Here is a 17,491-nt window from a genome sequence, read left to right as displayed (position 1 = left end):
CTCATGTCGTCCCAAAACCGTAAGACCTTCATTTGTCTTCAGAACACAAATTAAGATATTATTGATGAAATCCGAGGGTATCTGATCCACACATAGGCGGCAACGTCATTCCAAAAAGGTGTTAAAGACATTGTTAAAATAGTCAAGTGACTACAGTGGTTCAACCTTAATGTTATGAAGAGAATACTTTTTGTTTGCAAAAACAAAACAAAAATAACGACTTTTTCAACAAATTCGTCTGTCCCCTATCATACTGCTATGCTATTTTCGTTGCAGAGCTTCAGTGTTTACGTCCGAACGGGGCTCAGTATTGGCCGGATCTGGTCACATGAGCAGCACGATGCACGAGTGTGATGCTGACACAGGAGCCAGCCAATAATGAGCCCGCGTTCAGACATAAACACTGAAGCTCTGCAACGAAAATAGCATAGCAGTATGACAGACGAATTTGTTGAATAAAGTCGTTATTTTTTTGTAATAATATTTCATAATATTAAGGTTGAACCACTGTAGTTACGTCGACGGTTTTAACAATGTCTTTAGTACCTTTCTGGACCTCAAAAGGCGAAATGTCGTTGCTGCCTATGTGTGGATCAGATACCCTCGGATTTCATCAAAAATATCGTAATTTGTGTTCCGATGACAAACGAAGGTCTTACGGGTTTGGGACGACATGAGGGTGAGTACTTAATGACAGAAATTTCATTTTTGGGTGAACTTTAACAAGCAAGCCTAACCAGCTACATCAGAAACCCTCTTTACAGCTGGGTCAGTAAGGCCTTAAGAGCAAAGCAGTAGCGATGATGCTAATCACTGTTATGATGCTTTTGTTGTATTGGAGACCACAGGCCAAACACAAGCAGTCGGACTCAACATAATTTTCCATATCAAATAGCAAAAAAGCACTCCAGAATTCAGACAGCTTCTGAAAATGACTGTGAAACAAGCAAACACACAAGAACACACTTATGAAACACACACACTCCCCCACTGTAATTCCTCATGCACTGCAGCACTTCTCCACAGTTCAGTCAGAAGTGTGACGGAGCGCAAGCCATAGCTGGAGTGTAAACACTGTAGAGGGCCCCGGAGAAGACGACTCATGCATTGGAAACTAAACAAAGGTAATTATAGCTTCCCCAGTCTGCAACCATAACAACTTTGTGTCAGGTTTCAGTTGAAGATGCTGAGCGCCTCATCTTTACACCACCTCTCTGCTCACTTGTTAGTCTGCCTACCTGCCTGTCATACATTAATAAGGGCAAAGAGCTGCAGATAAATTTGCTGTTATGTCAACGAATATGTGTAAGCCAACAATCAGGTATGTAGCAGTGAATATTTGTGCCCCGGAGGCTCAGACAGCTGCTAAGTGACTAAAGCATTTTGAATGTTTTATGTATTGGACACTGGATAAGAGGCTGGCTACCGTGAGATGGAAAATCTCTTTTCACTCAGGTGCTTTGTGGTGAGCAGGACTTCATACAGCCTGGTTATGTTCTCAGTATAATCGCCTCGCAGGGATAGGTAACGCACACGGATCACTCAACCATCATACTAGGGTTGCAGTTACAGTACACATGGCATAAAAAAAAAAAACAGAACAGTACTAGCACACATTTCAAAATCTAACAATGTGCTGCTATCCTTCTTCGGCAGTCCAAACCAATGTGATGCAAAATGTGAAAGCTAACGCTAAGTTAGGGGTGTCAAAATGCACCAATGGACGATTTGAGAATGAAAAAGTTTAATACATTTCTTAAAGGGTTAGTTCACCCAAAAATGAAAATTCTGTCATTTATTACTCACTCTCATGTCGTTCCTCACCCGTAAGACCTTCGTTCATCTTCAGAACACAAATTAAGATATTTTTGATAAAATCCGATGGCTCAGTGAGGCCTCCATTGACAGCAAGATAATTAACGCTTTCAGATGCCCAGAAAGGTACTAATGACATATTTAAACCAGTTCATGTGACTACAGTGGTTCAACCTTAATGTTATGAAGAGACGAGAATATTTTTTGTGTGGCAAAAAAACAAAATAATGACTTTATTCAACAATATCTAGTGATGGGCGATTTCAAAACACTGCTTCATGAAGCTTCGAAGCTTTACGAATCTTTTGTTTCGAATTAGTGGTACGGAGCACGAAAGTCACGTGATTTCAGTAAATGAGGCTTTGTTACGTCAATTTCGAAATTTCAATGGTTCACCACTGCAGGTGTGACTTTGGCAGTTTGATACACGCTCTGAACCACTGATTCGAAACAAAAGATTTGTGTTCTGAAAATGAACGAAGGTCTTACGGTGTGGAACGACATGAGGGTGAGTAATTAATGACAGAATTTCATTTTTGGGTGAACTAACCCTTTAAAAACAGATGCAGAGTATGTGAGATCAGCAACTACACTATACCAAATCCTACCTTTTCATATGCAGTCAACCCTACAACAATCCACAAAAAAAGAACTTGCATCCTGGGATCAGCTTTGGACTATGAAAACCCCCAAAAACTCATTTAATAAATTTCAAATTTCAAGATTTTTTTTTTTTAATCTACTTTTTCAAATTTCTCCTAGGCTGCTTGTCCAATTCCCATGAAACTTGGTGCGTATCATCCTCATGACAAAAGTTTGTCCAAGCGTTGCAAAGATATTAAAATTAGAATTTAATTAACTGGTCAGGCAACTCCCATTTTTAAGAGTAGACCTGTATCAGTTGAACACAATGTCCACACTTACCGAAACTTGACTCAAATAGACAACAGGACATTCTGAGGATGCACACCAAGTTTAATAAAATTCTGCCAGAAAATGTGTGATTAAGTGTCTGAGTGGATGTCAAGGAAAGTGAGAGATACCCACGGTCACATCTCATGCCCTGGTGGATGAGTCCGTACAGCAGAGAGCCGCAGTGGTCACAGAAGGTGGGGCTGGAGTAAGTGTGGACCTTGAACTTGTGCTTACTGCGCGGGTCCTTCAGAGAGACACACAAAAAAGGGAGCAGTCAGCCACATTAGCTATAAATATGCATCACCAGACATATTTGGAATTAATGTTGATTGCAATAATACAAATACATGGTGCGAAATAATCTTAAAGTACATTTAAAACAAGCAGAAGAGAAATTAGTTGGGTGTATTCAAGGTTACAGAGGAATTTAATTAAAAGCACAGGTGAGGCAAGGAGAAGTGGATGAGAAAATTTTGAACATTTTATCTGTGTTAAAGGAGCCATTAGAAATCAGAAATAAAAAAAAAAAAAAAAAAAACCTAAATGTCTGAAACAATGCTACTGTATCCACAGCACATAATTACAATACACTTCACATTACAGATGTGTGAGGAAAAAAATACTGCATTATATCATGTACACACAGAGAGAGAGAGAGAGAGAGAGAGAATAGAATAAAAAAAAATATGTGTAAAGACTTTTACATTACTGTAAAAAATGCTATTTCAAATAATTATTTTAAACTTTCTATTCAAAGAATCCTGAAAAACAAAAAAAAAACAAAAATCACAATATTACTGTTTTGACTGTATTTTTGATCAAATAAAATGCAGCACATTCTTTCAACTAAAATAATAAAAGTCCTTTGAATGGTAGTGCATATATATTTTATTTTACAAGAATAAAAAAATAATAAAGTTGTTTTTTGTTTTTAAAATTTGTTGTTTGATTATAACCTAAATAAAAAAAATACAGATAAAAAAAAAATATTCATATAATATAAATAATAAAGTATATATAATAAAACCATATATTATTAACATTTAACATTATATCAATTATTAATATAACATTAAATACAGCACTGATGAATATTATATAGATTATATAATATATTTTGTTTACAATCATAATTATTCTGGGTAGACACTGGAAGTTCTCTACAGAGCACTGCCACCAGAAGTGACATTCAGGTGTCATCCTGCCAATGATACTGGAGCACCGGGTCAGCAGGGCAATGCCAGTCAGCTGGAACACTGGAACCCTTCCTATTTGCCTTCCCCCATGTGTTGCATCCATTATTAATTAACCAGGGGCTTTTTATGACTTCCTATTCATAAGAAGCTGTTTTAATATTCTCCCTCTGAATACAGCTCATGGCAGCGATGACACTGGCACAAAAAGCGAGCAGCTTCCATACGGCCTGTGGCCTGAGCGCACAGAGAGGCATGCAGCACACACAAAACCCACAGGACTGTGTTACATACTCTTACAGTAGAAGAATATGCAATGAGAAAAGGTCAGAGTGAATTTACAGAGGCTGCCCTCGCATCTAAGAGCACACTGTGTAGGGAAGCAGAGGTGATGATGAGGCTCTTGGTGTGAAGAAATAAGAGAGGGAGTAGGTGGATGAGGCTAGAGAGAGAAAAAGGCAGTAAGGCTACATGATAACTTTAAAATAAAAAAAAAATCACAATAACAACTTACAAAAGAGTCAAAGTTTGGCAAGGACCGTTAGCCTCTGTTAAGAGATACTGCAGGCTAAAAGTCTTTTTCTCCATTGACGGCCATTTATTCGGACGAATACTTTTGCGAGCGTCGTGCATTACCGTTAAAACATACATAGTCGGTAAGATTGCATTTATTTGATCAGAAATACAGTAAAAATCATTACTTCAGTCTTCAGTGTCACATGATCCTTCAGAAATCAGTTTAATATGATGATTTGCTGCTCAAGAAACAGTTATTATTATCAATGTTGAAAACCGCTGTGCTGCTTAATGTTTTTTTTTTCTTTTGTGGAAATCATGGTATTTTTAGGATTCTTTGATGAATCGAAAGTTCAAAAGCGTTTATTTGAAATATAACATTATAAACATCTTTATAGCCACATTTGATCAAACGTGTCCTTGCTGAATGAAAGTATTAACTAATATATTGCTAATATTTCATTATATAATTTTTTTTTATATATATATATATATATATATATATATATGCTTAAGAATATATTGATTGCTAGCTTATCAATTGCTTGAAAACAATAGGCTAGTTTTTGGTGTAGTTGGACAGATTGGCATGGACAGATTCTTTGCATCATCTACTGGAGTGGATCTATTTTCTTGCTTTTTTTCACCAGACCAGTTGTGAAAATATCAATTTGGACGGCACTGCACAGGCAACCAAACCTTGGCAACCCATTAGGCAATATAAGCAGCACTGAGCAAACCACAAAACCTGAATGACCCAGTAGGCAATTTGGACAGCAATATATAAACCACTAGAGCTGCACAAACCAATTACATTTTAAACAGTCCACTTTCAAAGCTGTATGGAAAGTGGCTAAGTGCTTAATTAAAACAATATTAAACATCCCCGACATATAAAACAGCATCAAAGGAAGCTCTTGGAAGCAAATGATAGAAGGCATCTATACAGTACATTAAGTCCAAAGTATAAGCTTTAAAGCCTGGGCCTTCATGAATTATGGACCAAGCTATCCATTTTCCTCTTGCCATCAAAATTTACAAGCAATGATTTTCCTTCACTTACTAAGTGCTTGAAGTGAAAAGTACAGAACATGGTGATGAAAGAAAAAATGAAGAAAAACGATTGCATTTCCATCACAAAAAAACTTTCTGATTGAAATAATATGAGATTGGAGGAAAAACTATACTCAATGCTTTTGTGAATGAAGACAAACATTCTCAGGGGAACAATACTTTGCGAGAGAACATGAACGTTTTTGTGAGAACGCAAAAGCATTGGAGCATAATGTTTCCTCCCAATATTTTTTTCCATCACCATGTACGCTTGCATAGAAAACAGTGTCTGTTAAGAATAATGAAACAGGGATGAATGAAACTACATGTTTTCCAAATCATATTTCACCTTGGTTGACCAAATAACTAGTTGACTAGCCGTCATACTTTGAAGAATGTATCAAAAGTTTTTGTCAATACAATGAAAGTCAATGGAGCCCAAAATAACATCATCAGATCCCGCTGATTTTCATTGTATGTGGAGAGAAAAAAAACACTAGCATTTTTCAAAATTTTCTTTTGTGTTGGAAATGATAATTGTTATTTTTGAGTAAACTGAGATCACTTTAAACAAGCTCTGTTTTCTCGTTTAATGCATCCTTACGGATCTTGCATAATAAATGTATAATAAATGCATTCTGAAACAGTCAAACATATTGGTATATCACATGGCACCAAAATTTACAGCACTATCTAAAGCGGAACAGATAAAAATATGAGACGTTCACAGCTGTGAAGGTCCATTCAAACAAATAAAGGCACATCATAAGAGGGCTGTGAAATGCAGAGTAGGTGCAGGTGTGAAGGGGCCTTTGTAGACTCATCTGAATAGTCCAATGACAATGTCACCCCTGTAGCGCTGGCCCTCGTGACAAAACACAGATTCACTCATAATAAAGAGAACAGACACGGTATAATTCATTTGTATTATAATTCCCTGTCATCTTATACAGATGGGACACAGGGAGCAGCAAACAAACAATAACAAACAATGAAAGCCTGCAGATGAAATTACGCCCAGCATATGGGTGGCTGTCCAAACAGGGATCCATAGACAGGAAAAACAAAAAGAGACAAATGCAAATAAAATCATAGTACCATTTTTGTGCTAGTACTGTAAAAAAAAAAAAGTTTTTTATTTTTATAATTTATTAAAAAATGTTCTAAATTATGCATATTTATCAAACAACCTGACAGTACTGATACTGATTTAAGTTTCATGAACCTCAAGTCTGAAGAAACTCTATTAATTTTGAGATGGTTGTCATTGCAAATAACGATGAACTTCTGGTTTATTAGCTGAGTCAGAATGTTCAGTAACCTCTCAATGAACGGTTACAGTTCATTCTATGATTTGCCAGACTTATTCAAAAAAGTAACTCCTGACTATTCTCAGAAAGAATCATCCTTAAGAACCATTTGCTTATAAATATGTACAACATGAGAATCTCTGCCAATCAGTAGATATGTGGGAGAGGCTGGTTTGGACACTTGTGTAATAGCAACCCTCACAAAAACTTTTCTGCATTTTAAAATTATTAAAAAGACATTATTTAATATTATTTTGTTAAACTTTCTATTGGCTGGACCCCATAGTGTAGATGATTTTAGGTTTCACTGTCTGTATGGGGACAATTGATCTTTAAAGCTGCAGTCCGTAACCTTTTTTGGTTTAAAATGATCCAAAATCAATTTTTGAGCAAGTACATAACCAGCCAGCCAATCTCCTTACCTTAGTCTGATTCACAATGGTAAGCTTGTAATAATGTTTTATAATAAAACCAGGGGTTTTCCGCGGGAAATTCGAGCATGCAGCCGCTTGTCTTTGCGTCATTACGTCACATTTATTTATATAAAGAAGGAGTCCGGTAATCTGGGAACCGGCTTTACTGACGAAATGCGCGTGAAAATCGCATGCGATATATCGATCTGGAATCTGGGATTCCAAAGTATAGTATCCACATTAGTTTCATCCACACCGAGGAGCCATGCCGATGCACAACCCACGTAAAGATGATAATTCCGCAAATAACTGCAATTGCAGGTTTCAAACAGAGATGGCGACAAAGAGGCAAAACTGGACTGCAGCTTTAATAAAGGGAAAACCTGCCCCCCCCAACACACACACACACACAGTGTGCAGGTGTGGGGTTTGATCACGTTCCCCCTCTTCAAAGCAGATGTGATCATTTAAGGTGCTTTGTTCATCACTGAATGCTCATTACAATGAAAAGCGAGAGCACGGGAACTCTGTCTATTCATGAACGTCAAAGGCGGAATGGCAAAGCCAACCGCTCTGAATCTGATCAAGACCCACTGATCACAATATTAATATTCCTTTTTGGGCATCAGAGAAGATGATCCTGACCATAATGACCTTCACAATGAGGGTCCATTTTTAACAGCCCTTATATATATATATATATATATATATATATATATATATATATATATATATATATATATATATATATATATATATATATATATATATATATATATATATACTGGAAAAAGAGCTCAGCATTAGTTGCAGGGAAAAGATCTTCAAGAGATCTTTCAAATTTTGTACTACCATGAGGGAAAACAGGGCCATAACCACCATGGACACCTTCTCCGAAATATTCAGATTAGTGCTCAATGAATACAGTTTTAGGTTTATTCTTAAATGACATTATTACATTCTGAATATGTGCTTACATCCGTGGGTGTGACTAAGTGAACTGAAGCGTCTTCAGAGAGGGGAGTTGAGTGTTTGGATTGGCTGAACTTGTCATGCAAGAAGTTCATGGTGCCCTATGAGAAAATGCAGGTGCTTGGAAAACCTACAAAAAAAAAAAAAAAAAACCCACAAAGCACTTCACAGGAAACAACAAGTGTTCACAGGAAAGCCGCAGACTGAATTCTTACATCATAGCACTATGTTTGACAACTGAGTACTCTCTTATAATTTAAACTGTGGTCTTCTGCAAACCCCCTGCAAGAGACTCTATCACTAAAAGCCCTTTCACAAGTCAGTGCTTTAACATGTTGTTTGTTTGTCTGTTTTTGTATGCAGTGAAATTGCTTCATATTCAATATGTTTTTACATGCACTACCAAAATCAATGACTTCTCTGTGACATTTACGATTTGATTTCAATGACTTTTCCAGGCCTGGCCTGTTGATTTCCTGGTCTTAAGGCCATGACACATCGTTGAGCATCTGTCAGCTCAGTTTAGGTGGCGTTCCGTACTTTTGCCTTTTGTCAGACCCCGTTGGTGGCATTTAGGCATATTGAGCATGCTGAATCGACGTCGGGCAGTCGGGGAGAGAGATCACTCTGATTGGCTGTTCAGCTCAGTTAACCAGTACACAAAAAGAAGAGCGAAAACAAGTAAACAAGGGAACACACAGAAAGCTTTTATAATCTTAGATCATCTTGCCTGAACTTTCCAATATGTAAATATTTTCATAACTACATGGCTGACTGGATTGAAGAAAGTGACGACCAACTAATCGAATCAATATTATATTCAAAATGGTAATCAAGCATTGCTTTGATTGCGGATCTTATATCCTCAGTCCTAGATTAATTTTCACTTTTTGAACAACAAATATAGATTATTGCCACCTGCTGGTATGGAGAGTCATTTCCTCTTACACAGGCAGAGAATGTGTTTTCAAGAGAAACTAGTCGACGCTAGTTCTTCAGTGTCGGTTTGGTATGTCACAGCCTTTAGCTGATTTAATCTCTCAGCCTAGTCAAATTGTAAAAGAAGAACTGAAAAAGAAAGATGAAAAGTGCTCCCTGAAAAGCAGCATCATATCAGCTTAGGGCAATTTTTTCATCAGGGTAAAAATCAGAATTTTATAATTCCTTAATATTTGGAGATTTTTCATTAATTTTATTCATTGCTCATGTCCACTGAAAAACAAAATCAAGTGACAATCACAAACTGTAAAATTGAACCTGTCAAATATGTTATGCAAATTGTTTGATAATCCTTTTTGCTGCTCTTGAAAAGGTCAAAGTTAAATTGTTTGAACTTTTAGCAGTACATCACAATGCCCAAGATACCACAGCAGCCGATGATACCACGCTCCATAGAGTCTAATGCACTAAGCAATGTTGATGCGAGTCATGCAAAATGACCTTAATACTTCATAATTATCTCACCTAAGCTAGCACACACTGCGTACAAATGCCATTATGTCTGTCATAGAGGAAAATGCTGCTGTTTTTTTCTATGACAATGCAACAAAGATTCTTTTCAGATAGAATGCATGCACAATCCTCCCACTTCCATGCTTCTATCACACAGCACGCATCGCACTGAGTCATCGAACAATCAGTACTAAATAAAAAGGTGCAGGCAGTTCTGTACCAAAGAGTTCAAATGGAAAGACAGGGGAGGGAGAGGAGATGCAATAGAAATGCATTGCAATAGAGCCCTCCCACCCAGTGGCCTTCAGAAGGTTCCCATGGTGATGGCCAAAGCCCATCGCCCAGCAACAGGCTGGTACCTGCCACAGCAAGAGTTCACAGCGGTTGTCGCGTCTGGCTGAAGAAAAAAAAAAACACTTGAGAAAGCTGAACATTTCTATGTAAAGACACACACAATCACACTTCCATTTCCTCTTTTCTCAAACTATGCACTATTATGAGACATGTTTTTCTTTAGTAGCAGCTGTAGATTATGCTCATGTTGGAGAAGGGGGTTGTGGGAAGCGTTTTTACCAGTGTCAGTAGCACTGAGTTATGCAAAGCACAATTTCTGTGGTTTGCTGCCAGAAACTGTCATGACCACAACTTAAATGTTATGGTGGATCGTGCAGTAAATGGCACTAAAACTAGAGGGGGTTAATATATTATATATATTATAGGGCTGTCCGATTTATCGTGAAGAAACCACATGTGATTTGGCAAAGGTTGCGATTATTTTATGCACAGCTTGTCAGAGCTGTACGGCTCTGTGATCAGTAGTAAATGCTTCTCCATCTGAAAGCCAGAGGGCGCTCTTGCGCAGAAACTCTAAATATGCCCTGCCTCAGAAGAAGATAACACACATCATACCGCTGCAGCTGAATAAACAGATAATTGAAACGCTTTGATTGATTAAACATGACTAATAAACACATGACTGCCAAATTCTGTGTAAGAAGCTACATCATCTCACAGAAGGATGCTCAACTGTTGTTATGAAGTGAGTTTTGAGTAAAAACATGTTATTAAATGTTGTCTTTTGTTGGACAAGATGGTTATAAATGCTTCTCATGTCTAGAAAGATGTTTGACGCATGTTGCTTTTTCAAATGTACATTATAAGTGACTCAAACTCGCAGTGCTTTCAGATGGATTAGCAATTGGAGCCATACATAAAAAAAAAAATCGCAGCCTTTGTGATTTCATAATTGTTTAAGTTCAATATTATTTTTATTATATATATATATATATATATATATATATATATATATATATATATATACACACACACACACACACACATACAGTATAGTGGCTGTTGCATAAATTGTTACAATAAATGTGTTTGTCATTACAGAAAGTGTGTTGTTGTTTGGCAAAAGAATCATCGGTCTGGGCAATCCTATTTTTCTCACACACAAACAACCTCAATTCTGATCAGTCCTGCCATGTTTCCTTCTTAATGCTTTGTGACAAGCAAACAGCCGTACTGCTCAGCAACAGAGTGACGTTTGGTTTCTCCTTGAAACTGCTCTTTAAATAACTGCACAATGGCTTGCGCTGGAGCATATTCACATCCACACAAACAGCATACATGTCAATACACTTCTTCTCTCTTTATACCTCTATGCCTACAAGCATGAAAGGTAAATCACCCAATCAGAGAAAAGTGTGACTGGTGCAGGAAACGTATTTATGCAAATGCCTGCCTGGCCTTATTAAACCAGTGCCCCATGGGAGCATGCAACCAGTGTGAGAGGGGTATTTATAGACATCACCCACTTCTGGCAGAGCATGTGGGCGCATCCATGACTATCCCAGCGGGATTTCAAATAATGACAGTGGGGAGTGGGAGATGCCGTGGAAATTTCTAGAAAGGGTTAAGCTTTGTGAATGGCATAAGATGAAAAGGGAGCCTAAGGGGGTCTCTTTGTGTTTCTAAAAACATTTTTAATCGACCCACAATATTTCCTAATCAGTTATGGGATATCCATAACCATCCATGAATTTGTGTGTCAATATGTATGTGCCACACATATACCCTATATAGGGCTCCAGACTGCACCTAAAACGGTTGCATATTAATCTATGAGTGATATTTTTGCTGAGGTTGCCACTGGTGACAGAATGAATTTATTTAATACCTTTTTACACGGAGGATCATCTTTCTGTGTCAATGAATGCACACCCAAGTAAAAGTGCAGAAAGGTAGTGTCTATTTCGTACATACAACATGGACAAACTAAAACAAGTAAACATGTCAGCTGTGTGGACGCTAACAAATTCGTTAACAATTCTCGTTTTTAATCAACACTGATATGGATTCTTAAAATCTCAAGATCTTCTAAGGCCCAGGTATACTTCATTTTCCGTGTTCCGCTCTGTCTCGCACACAGTTGAGTGAGTAAGCCTTTCAAAGTATACTCCTTTGGTCGTGAGTGAGGAAAGATGCGTTCAGCGCATGCATACTATCTAGTGGACTTTGGTTCCAAGTGCTCAAGTCACTCGCACATGCACTGTTGTACCTCCTGTTGATGAAAATTATGTCACACGGCCAGTGCGTGGACAGCCACGGAAAGCGTGGCGTAGTCTATGCTGTTTTCTGTTAATGCATGAACTTCACATTATTTGTAGTGCACCTGCCATCCAACAATCGCAATAAGCTTTGTGCTTTGTTACTTTTAATACATTTGCTACTTGTAATAAAGTCTCAGCTTTGAAATTCTGTCCGTTTTATTACAAAATACAATCAATAAATGTGGTTTTGTGGCTCTTTAACATATTGTGACTATTCGCTGTAATGACAAAGGCCAAGTGCCACGTGATCATCATCTCTTCCTATTTACTACTAGTTATAGCACCAAATAAACATGAATAAAGATCAAAAGAAAAGTTGAAAGATACAGTACAACTTAGTGAAATGTCTCATGTAATCGCTCAATCAGCGTTTCAACCACAGAAAGATGTCAGCATGTAAACAATGTCACATAATGTTACATTTACCTCAGAAAAGTCATTCAAGGACTAATCTCATTAGTCAGCTAGAAAAGAAAAAAAAACTACAAAGAGGAGCATTTTGCTAAAAATATGCACAATATTACATATCTATTATATTTTTATTAAAAGGGTACTTCAACACTGGTGAAATAGCCTTTCAATAAAACTTGGATGCCTATGCAGTAGAAAGGTAAAAAAATAAGAATAATTGAAAACGGTGATACCTGACATGTGAAAACAGAGAAAAAAGGCTGTTGTCTTCCATTTTACCAAATAGGTAGGAAAACATTAATACCCATAATACACTCTGTATGTTGCTGTCCAAGGCCACTCCCACCAGTCTGATATGGATACGCTTGACCAGAGTCAAATACCGCCTTGCTTTAGTAGGTACTACTTCTTAGCAAACTTTTAGTTTGTGTCGACATGTATTGTTCCCAGGTGCAAGAATTCAAAGAGTAAACGTTTAGCGTGAGTGAGTTACTTTAGTTTCCAGTGAAGTATCCAGCGTATTATAGGCAGTGGCTAAAAGCTGCAAAGATTCATAAATATGGAGAGAATGCCACAATGGAAAATCTGAGAAACCTCTGTGTTTGTAGTCAACATATAAAACTGGATGACCATGAAGACAGTTGTTTAGGCCAAACAGAGGAGAAAAAACTGAAAGAAACTGCCGTTCTGTCAGTTCCTCCCAAACCCCCAAAGAAAAACACTACATTTTCGTACAAGTACAATAGCTGTTACCATAGAGTTCCATTTTTACCATAATGCTGTTTAAAAAGTAGACAAAGTATGAAACAATTTTCAGTGATAATAATACAATCACCTTCCAATTAAAAAAATGTTCCGTTAATAACCCTCTGTTGATCCGACTGTCCGTGAGCACGGATACAAAGTTTCGGATAATATAATCTGTAGATTTCACATATATGATTGCATGTGAGGAGCTGCCTTTCACCAAATTTACCTCTCAGATATTAACCCTCTTCCGCATAGTGGTGCCATATGGCAACATAATCTTTGTGTTCATTTCCTTGCCACTGTCTCTTTAAGAGAACATTCTCATTTTTTTGTTGGTAAGAGAAGACTATTGTCACATTCACAAAAAAATTGTTAACATCATCTCAGGTAAGTTATGATGACATATTCACCACTCAAAAAAGTTTTTATGAAATTCGTTTTTGGTAAATCGATAAAATGTCTGTGTTGCCATATGGCAACACTGTGCAATAATAGAATGACATTATTATAATACATTAGCTTGCTAGCAAAGGCCAGCTGCAGTCACAGCACAGCCAGTACTACTGGACCAGACCAACAACTGGCCTACCATGGTGTCTCAAAAAGGCAGGTGCAAGTGGCTGCAAGTGTATTGTTAGAGTAAAGTGCACCAAATGTGATGTGTACCTGTGCCTGAAAAAAAATGCTTTTTGAAGTTTCATACAGAAAAAAGGTGAAGTTTCAAGGATTATGGGGGGTTCATGTTCATAACTTTCCTCTCATTAGATTGCGTAATGTTGAATTTTCATGAACTGCTATGTTTTTGGTTTTATGTCAGTGTTTTATGATACATGATGAACAGTATTATATTTGTTTTTAACTGTCTACATTTGCATTTATAATAATATTTATGAAAAACGTAATTAAATTCAAAGAATATAAAGCATTATTGAGCAAAAGAGAATGGAATAAATAAAAGACCAAGATGTTGGAAAATATGTGTTGTTTATAATTACTGCTAAAGCTTATAATAGCACCAATTGATTCAATACAAACAACATTTCTGAGGAAAAATATTAACTATATACACTTACACTTATTATAAGTTATTTCCACTATTGCGCGTTGTTGCCATATGGCAACATATCATAAAGTACCTTAAAATAATTTTTTTTTTCCAATTTTTTTTTAAAGCACTTCAAGTTAAGCCATTCTAAGAAAAGAAAAAGAGTCAATTTTTTTTTTTTAATAAATTTATCATAATGCGTGCGGTAGAGGGTTAAGAAAAAATGGACTGGATACGTGCAAGGCACATGACAACATTTATAGGATGCATTGAGGAAGAGGCCAAACTACACTCAATGGCAAAGGGATGCAAACTAAATTATGGTCCAAGACACTGGCTCAGATTCTGTGTAAAGAACAATTCTTTGTCTGTATATGGTTGTCAAGTTGAAAAAAAAGACATTCAGTTCCTAAAACATCCAAAAGATGGATGCAGCTGATGCTGTAAACACAGGGCAAACATAAACGTGACAGGATGACTGAAATTATGTTTAAAAAAATGAATACATTATAAAAAAAAAAAAAACATTTAAAACATGTTTATTCATATGTGGCAGTAAAAAAAATATTTGGCGCCTGTTTTTTTCTCTAGGAGAAAGAAGTCTGGATCTTCTTTCAGAGGATATATATATATATATATATATATGAGAGAGATCCTCTGTTTCTCATGCCAGAAAGGTAGCAATACAGGTAACAAGCTCTGCTTTTGCAGTGAACGACAGCATTGTAACAACTGGCTTGTCTATTGTAGCCAATTATTCCAGTGGAGCTGTGTCTCTCTGTCTGTAGCATTTTAAGAGGTGACGATCACCAGGGCTGAGAGGACGAACTGGGAAACTCTTTCTCTCTGTCTTAGGCCCTGTTTACACCTGGCGTTAAGAAGCATTTTTATCAATCCAAACACAAGTGAATCAACACTAAATACAGATGTAAATGGTGTCTAAAACATTTTGAGCTTGTCCACTTTCAACCACTTTCAGAGGTAGTTGAAAATGCATTCGACCAGATCACTTTCATAGTGTAAACGCTCATGTGGTCAAATGTGTTCGAACAGCCACAAAAGACTGCCTACTCTCCACCTACTGATAAACGTTATGGGAAGCGCGCTAGCCAGACGGGATTTAAACTTATTTCTTCTAATAGATCAAAAGATCAGAAAAAACCCATACAATTACCCACCCATAGTCTCTCCTTTCGAAGAAATCAGGACAGAAGTGGTTGAAAGTGGACAAAAGAGACGGATTAAAACACCAGGTGTAAACGTGAATGTGTCTTACTTGATCTACTTGTGATCCGATTGACCAAAACCACCTTAACCATGTGTAAACAGGGCCTTATAATGTCTTATGTGCAACAGAGTCTGCCGACAGCAATGCTGATATATCACCAATTAATTCATTTATTAAGAAAGTGAACTGATCCAATATGAGAGTGAGGGGGTGAGATATAAAATGAGATATTTTAGGTATCCCAAGAAACCAGTGGGTGTAAAACACCCTTGAGTGAATGTGCTAAAGACACTTCTGCTTTTTAAAACCCTTACTGATCAGAGCCAACAGTCCTTGTCACGTCTGACAAACTCCTTTTAATACACAAAACACAGAAATCAGAATAAAACAAGCAAGCCAAAAACAAGTAGTCGCTCACATGCCCGTGAACCCACCTGAAGTCTGTGCAGTAAAAACCAGCGGTCTGGTTTTTATTGCACAACTGCAATCAGAGTTGGGTTTCAATACGATACAGAGCTCTTATAACGTGAATGAGAGTTTAATGAGACTACCGGTACAGAAATCCCTTGGTGAACGTCTAATTAGCCCACTTCTATAATTGAAGCCTAAAACGAGCCCCTTCGAAAACATCTTTGAGTCCGCCTTGCTTGGCTGTCTTTGACATTGACTATATTTATACCTATAATCCCCTTTAGTGGCTCTTCTGAGACTAGCTAGCAGATTTACACAAGAAAAAACTAATGACAATGTCACAAGGCCAAGGCTTCATCAAATAGATATCACGTCTAGTTTACTGGCACACTGACGTCCAGAGCGCACGTGGTTCTGGCAGCACTTCTAGACTGGTGGAGAACAAACGTGAAAATAGAATTAAGCATGAACCTCTTTGCCACGGCTCTGGAGGAGGATGAAAGTGTGCGTTTCATCTGCATGAATGAGATGAATGGCGAGGCTTCTTAGAGAAGTGGTGGGACAGAGCCAGATCGCTAAAGTGGATTGAGGTGTGGAAATGTGCTAACGACATCCCACCAACATTCTCCATTTTAGATCACTCTGAATCCGTATGTGGAGTGTCTGCCAGCCGTGTCATATCGCCTGGCCCTGCTGGGTGTACTGTGTAAATATGACGGTATTCTAGGCAAGGGAGCCGACCCGGGACTTGAAGGATGCTCCTCTGAGAGCTGAAGGTACGTCTGACTGAGAGAAGGGCAATGAGAGGGCTGTCAGAAGCACAGCACTGGGACTTTCACGTTTAAAGTAAAAGAGTCTGCAGGCTGAAGAATACGGCATCTAATCTCAAGGCAAGGGCGTTCAATATATCATAAATGAAGGCTGAAGCCCAATCCGAATACACAAAAATGTCATCGTATGTGCAAATGGCAGAGAAGAGAGACACACCTGACTCCATAATGGTGGATGCATGTATGGATTGTATTCACGCACTTTTTGCAGATTTTCAACTACTTTTTTATTTCAAAACATACATGAATCATTCTGGAGCAAATGGTCTCGTTTATGGTTTTACTGAAGTTTTTTTAAATGCCTATAGAGGGAAATATATAATTCCGTATGTTTCAGTAAAAACAATTGCTTGCTATGGTTTTGCAGTGACTTTTTTTTTGCTGGTTTAGACAGACAGAGAATCAAAAAGTGGCAGAGAGCGAAGCAGAAATGTATTTTTCATAATTACACCGATTCAAAGAGCAAAGCCATTTCCCGTAACTGCACAGCGCCATTCATTCTCCCTCCTGTTCGTGTGTGTAGTAACTGTAATGATGTGATTGAGCTGGCATTCTACGTTCA

General features: G+C 37.6%; 1 protein-coding gene across 2 annotated transcripts in view; it reads right to left on the bottom strand.

Moving 5' to 3' along the window:
• prkcbb (protein kinase C, beta b) overlaps positions 1-17,491 on the bottom strand; it is a 160,229-nt gene that overhangs the window by 98,567 nt on the left and 44,171 nt on the right. For both annotated transcript variants that reach the window (XM_048195275.1, XM_048195266.1), the window contains exon 4: positions 2,863-2,974. In XM_048195275.1, coding sequence (XP_048051232.1) covers positions 2,863-2,974 — 112 coding nt within the window. The remainder of the gene's footprint in view (positions 1-2,862; positions 2,975-17,491) is intronic.

This window comes from Megalobrama amblycephala, linkage group LG1, assembly GCF_018812025.1.
Source record: "Megalobrama amblycephala isolate DHTTF-2021 linkage group LG1, ASM1881202v1, whole genome shotgun sequence".
Lineage (NCBI taxonomy): Eukaryota > Metazoa > Chordata > Actinopteri > Cypriniformes > Xenocyprididae > Megalobrama > Megalobrama amblycephala.
Note: the sequence above shows the minus strand (reverse complement) of the source record. Positions and strands in the feature narration are given on the sequence as shown.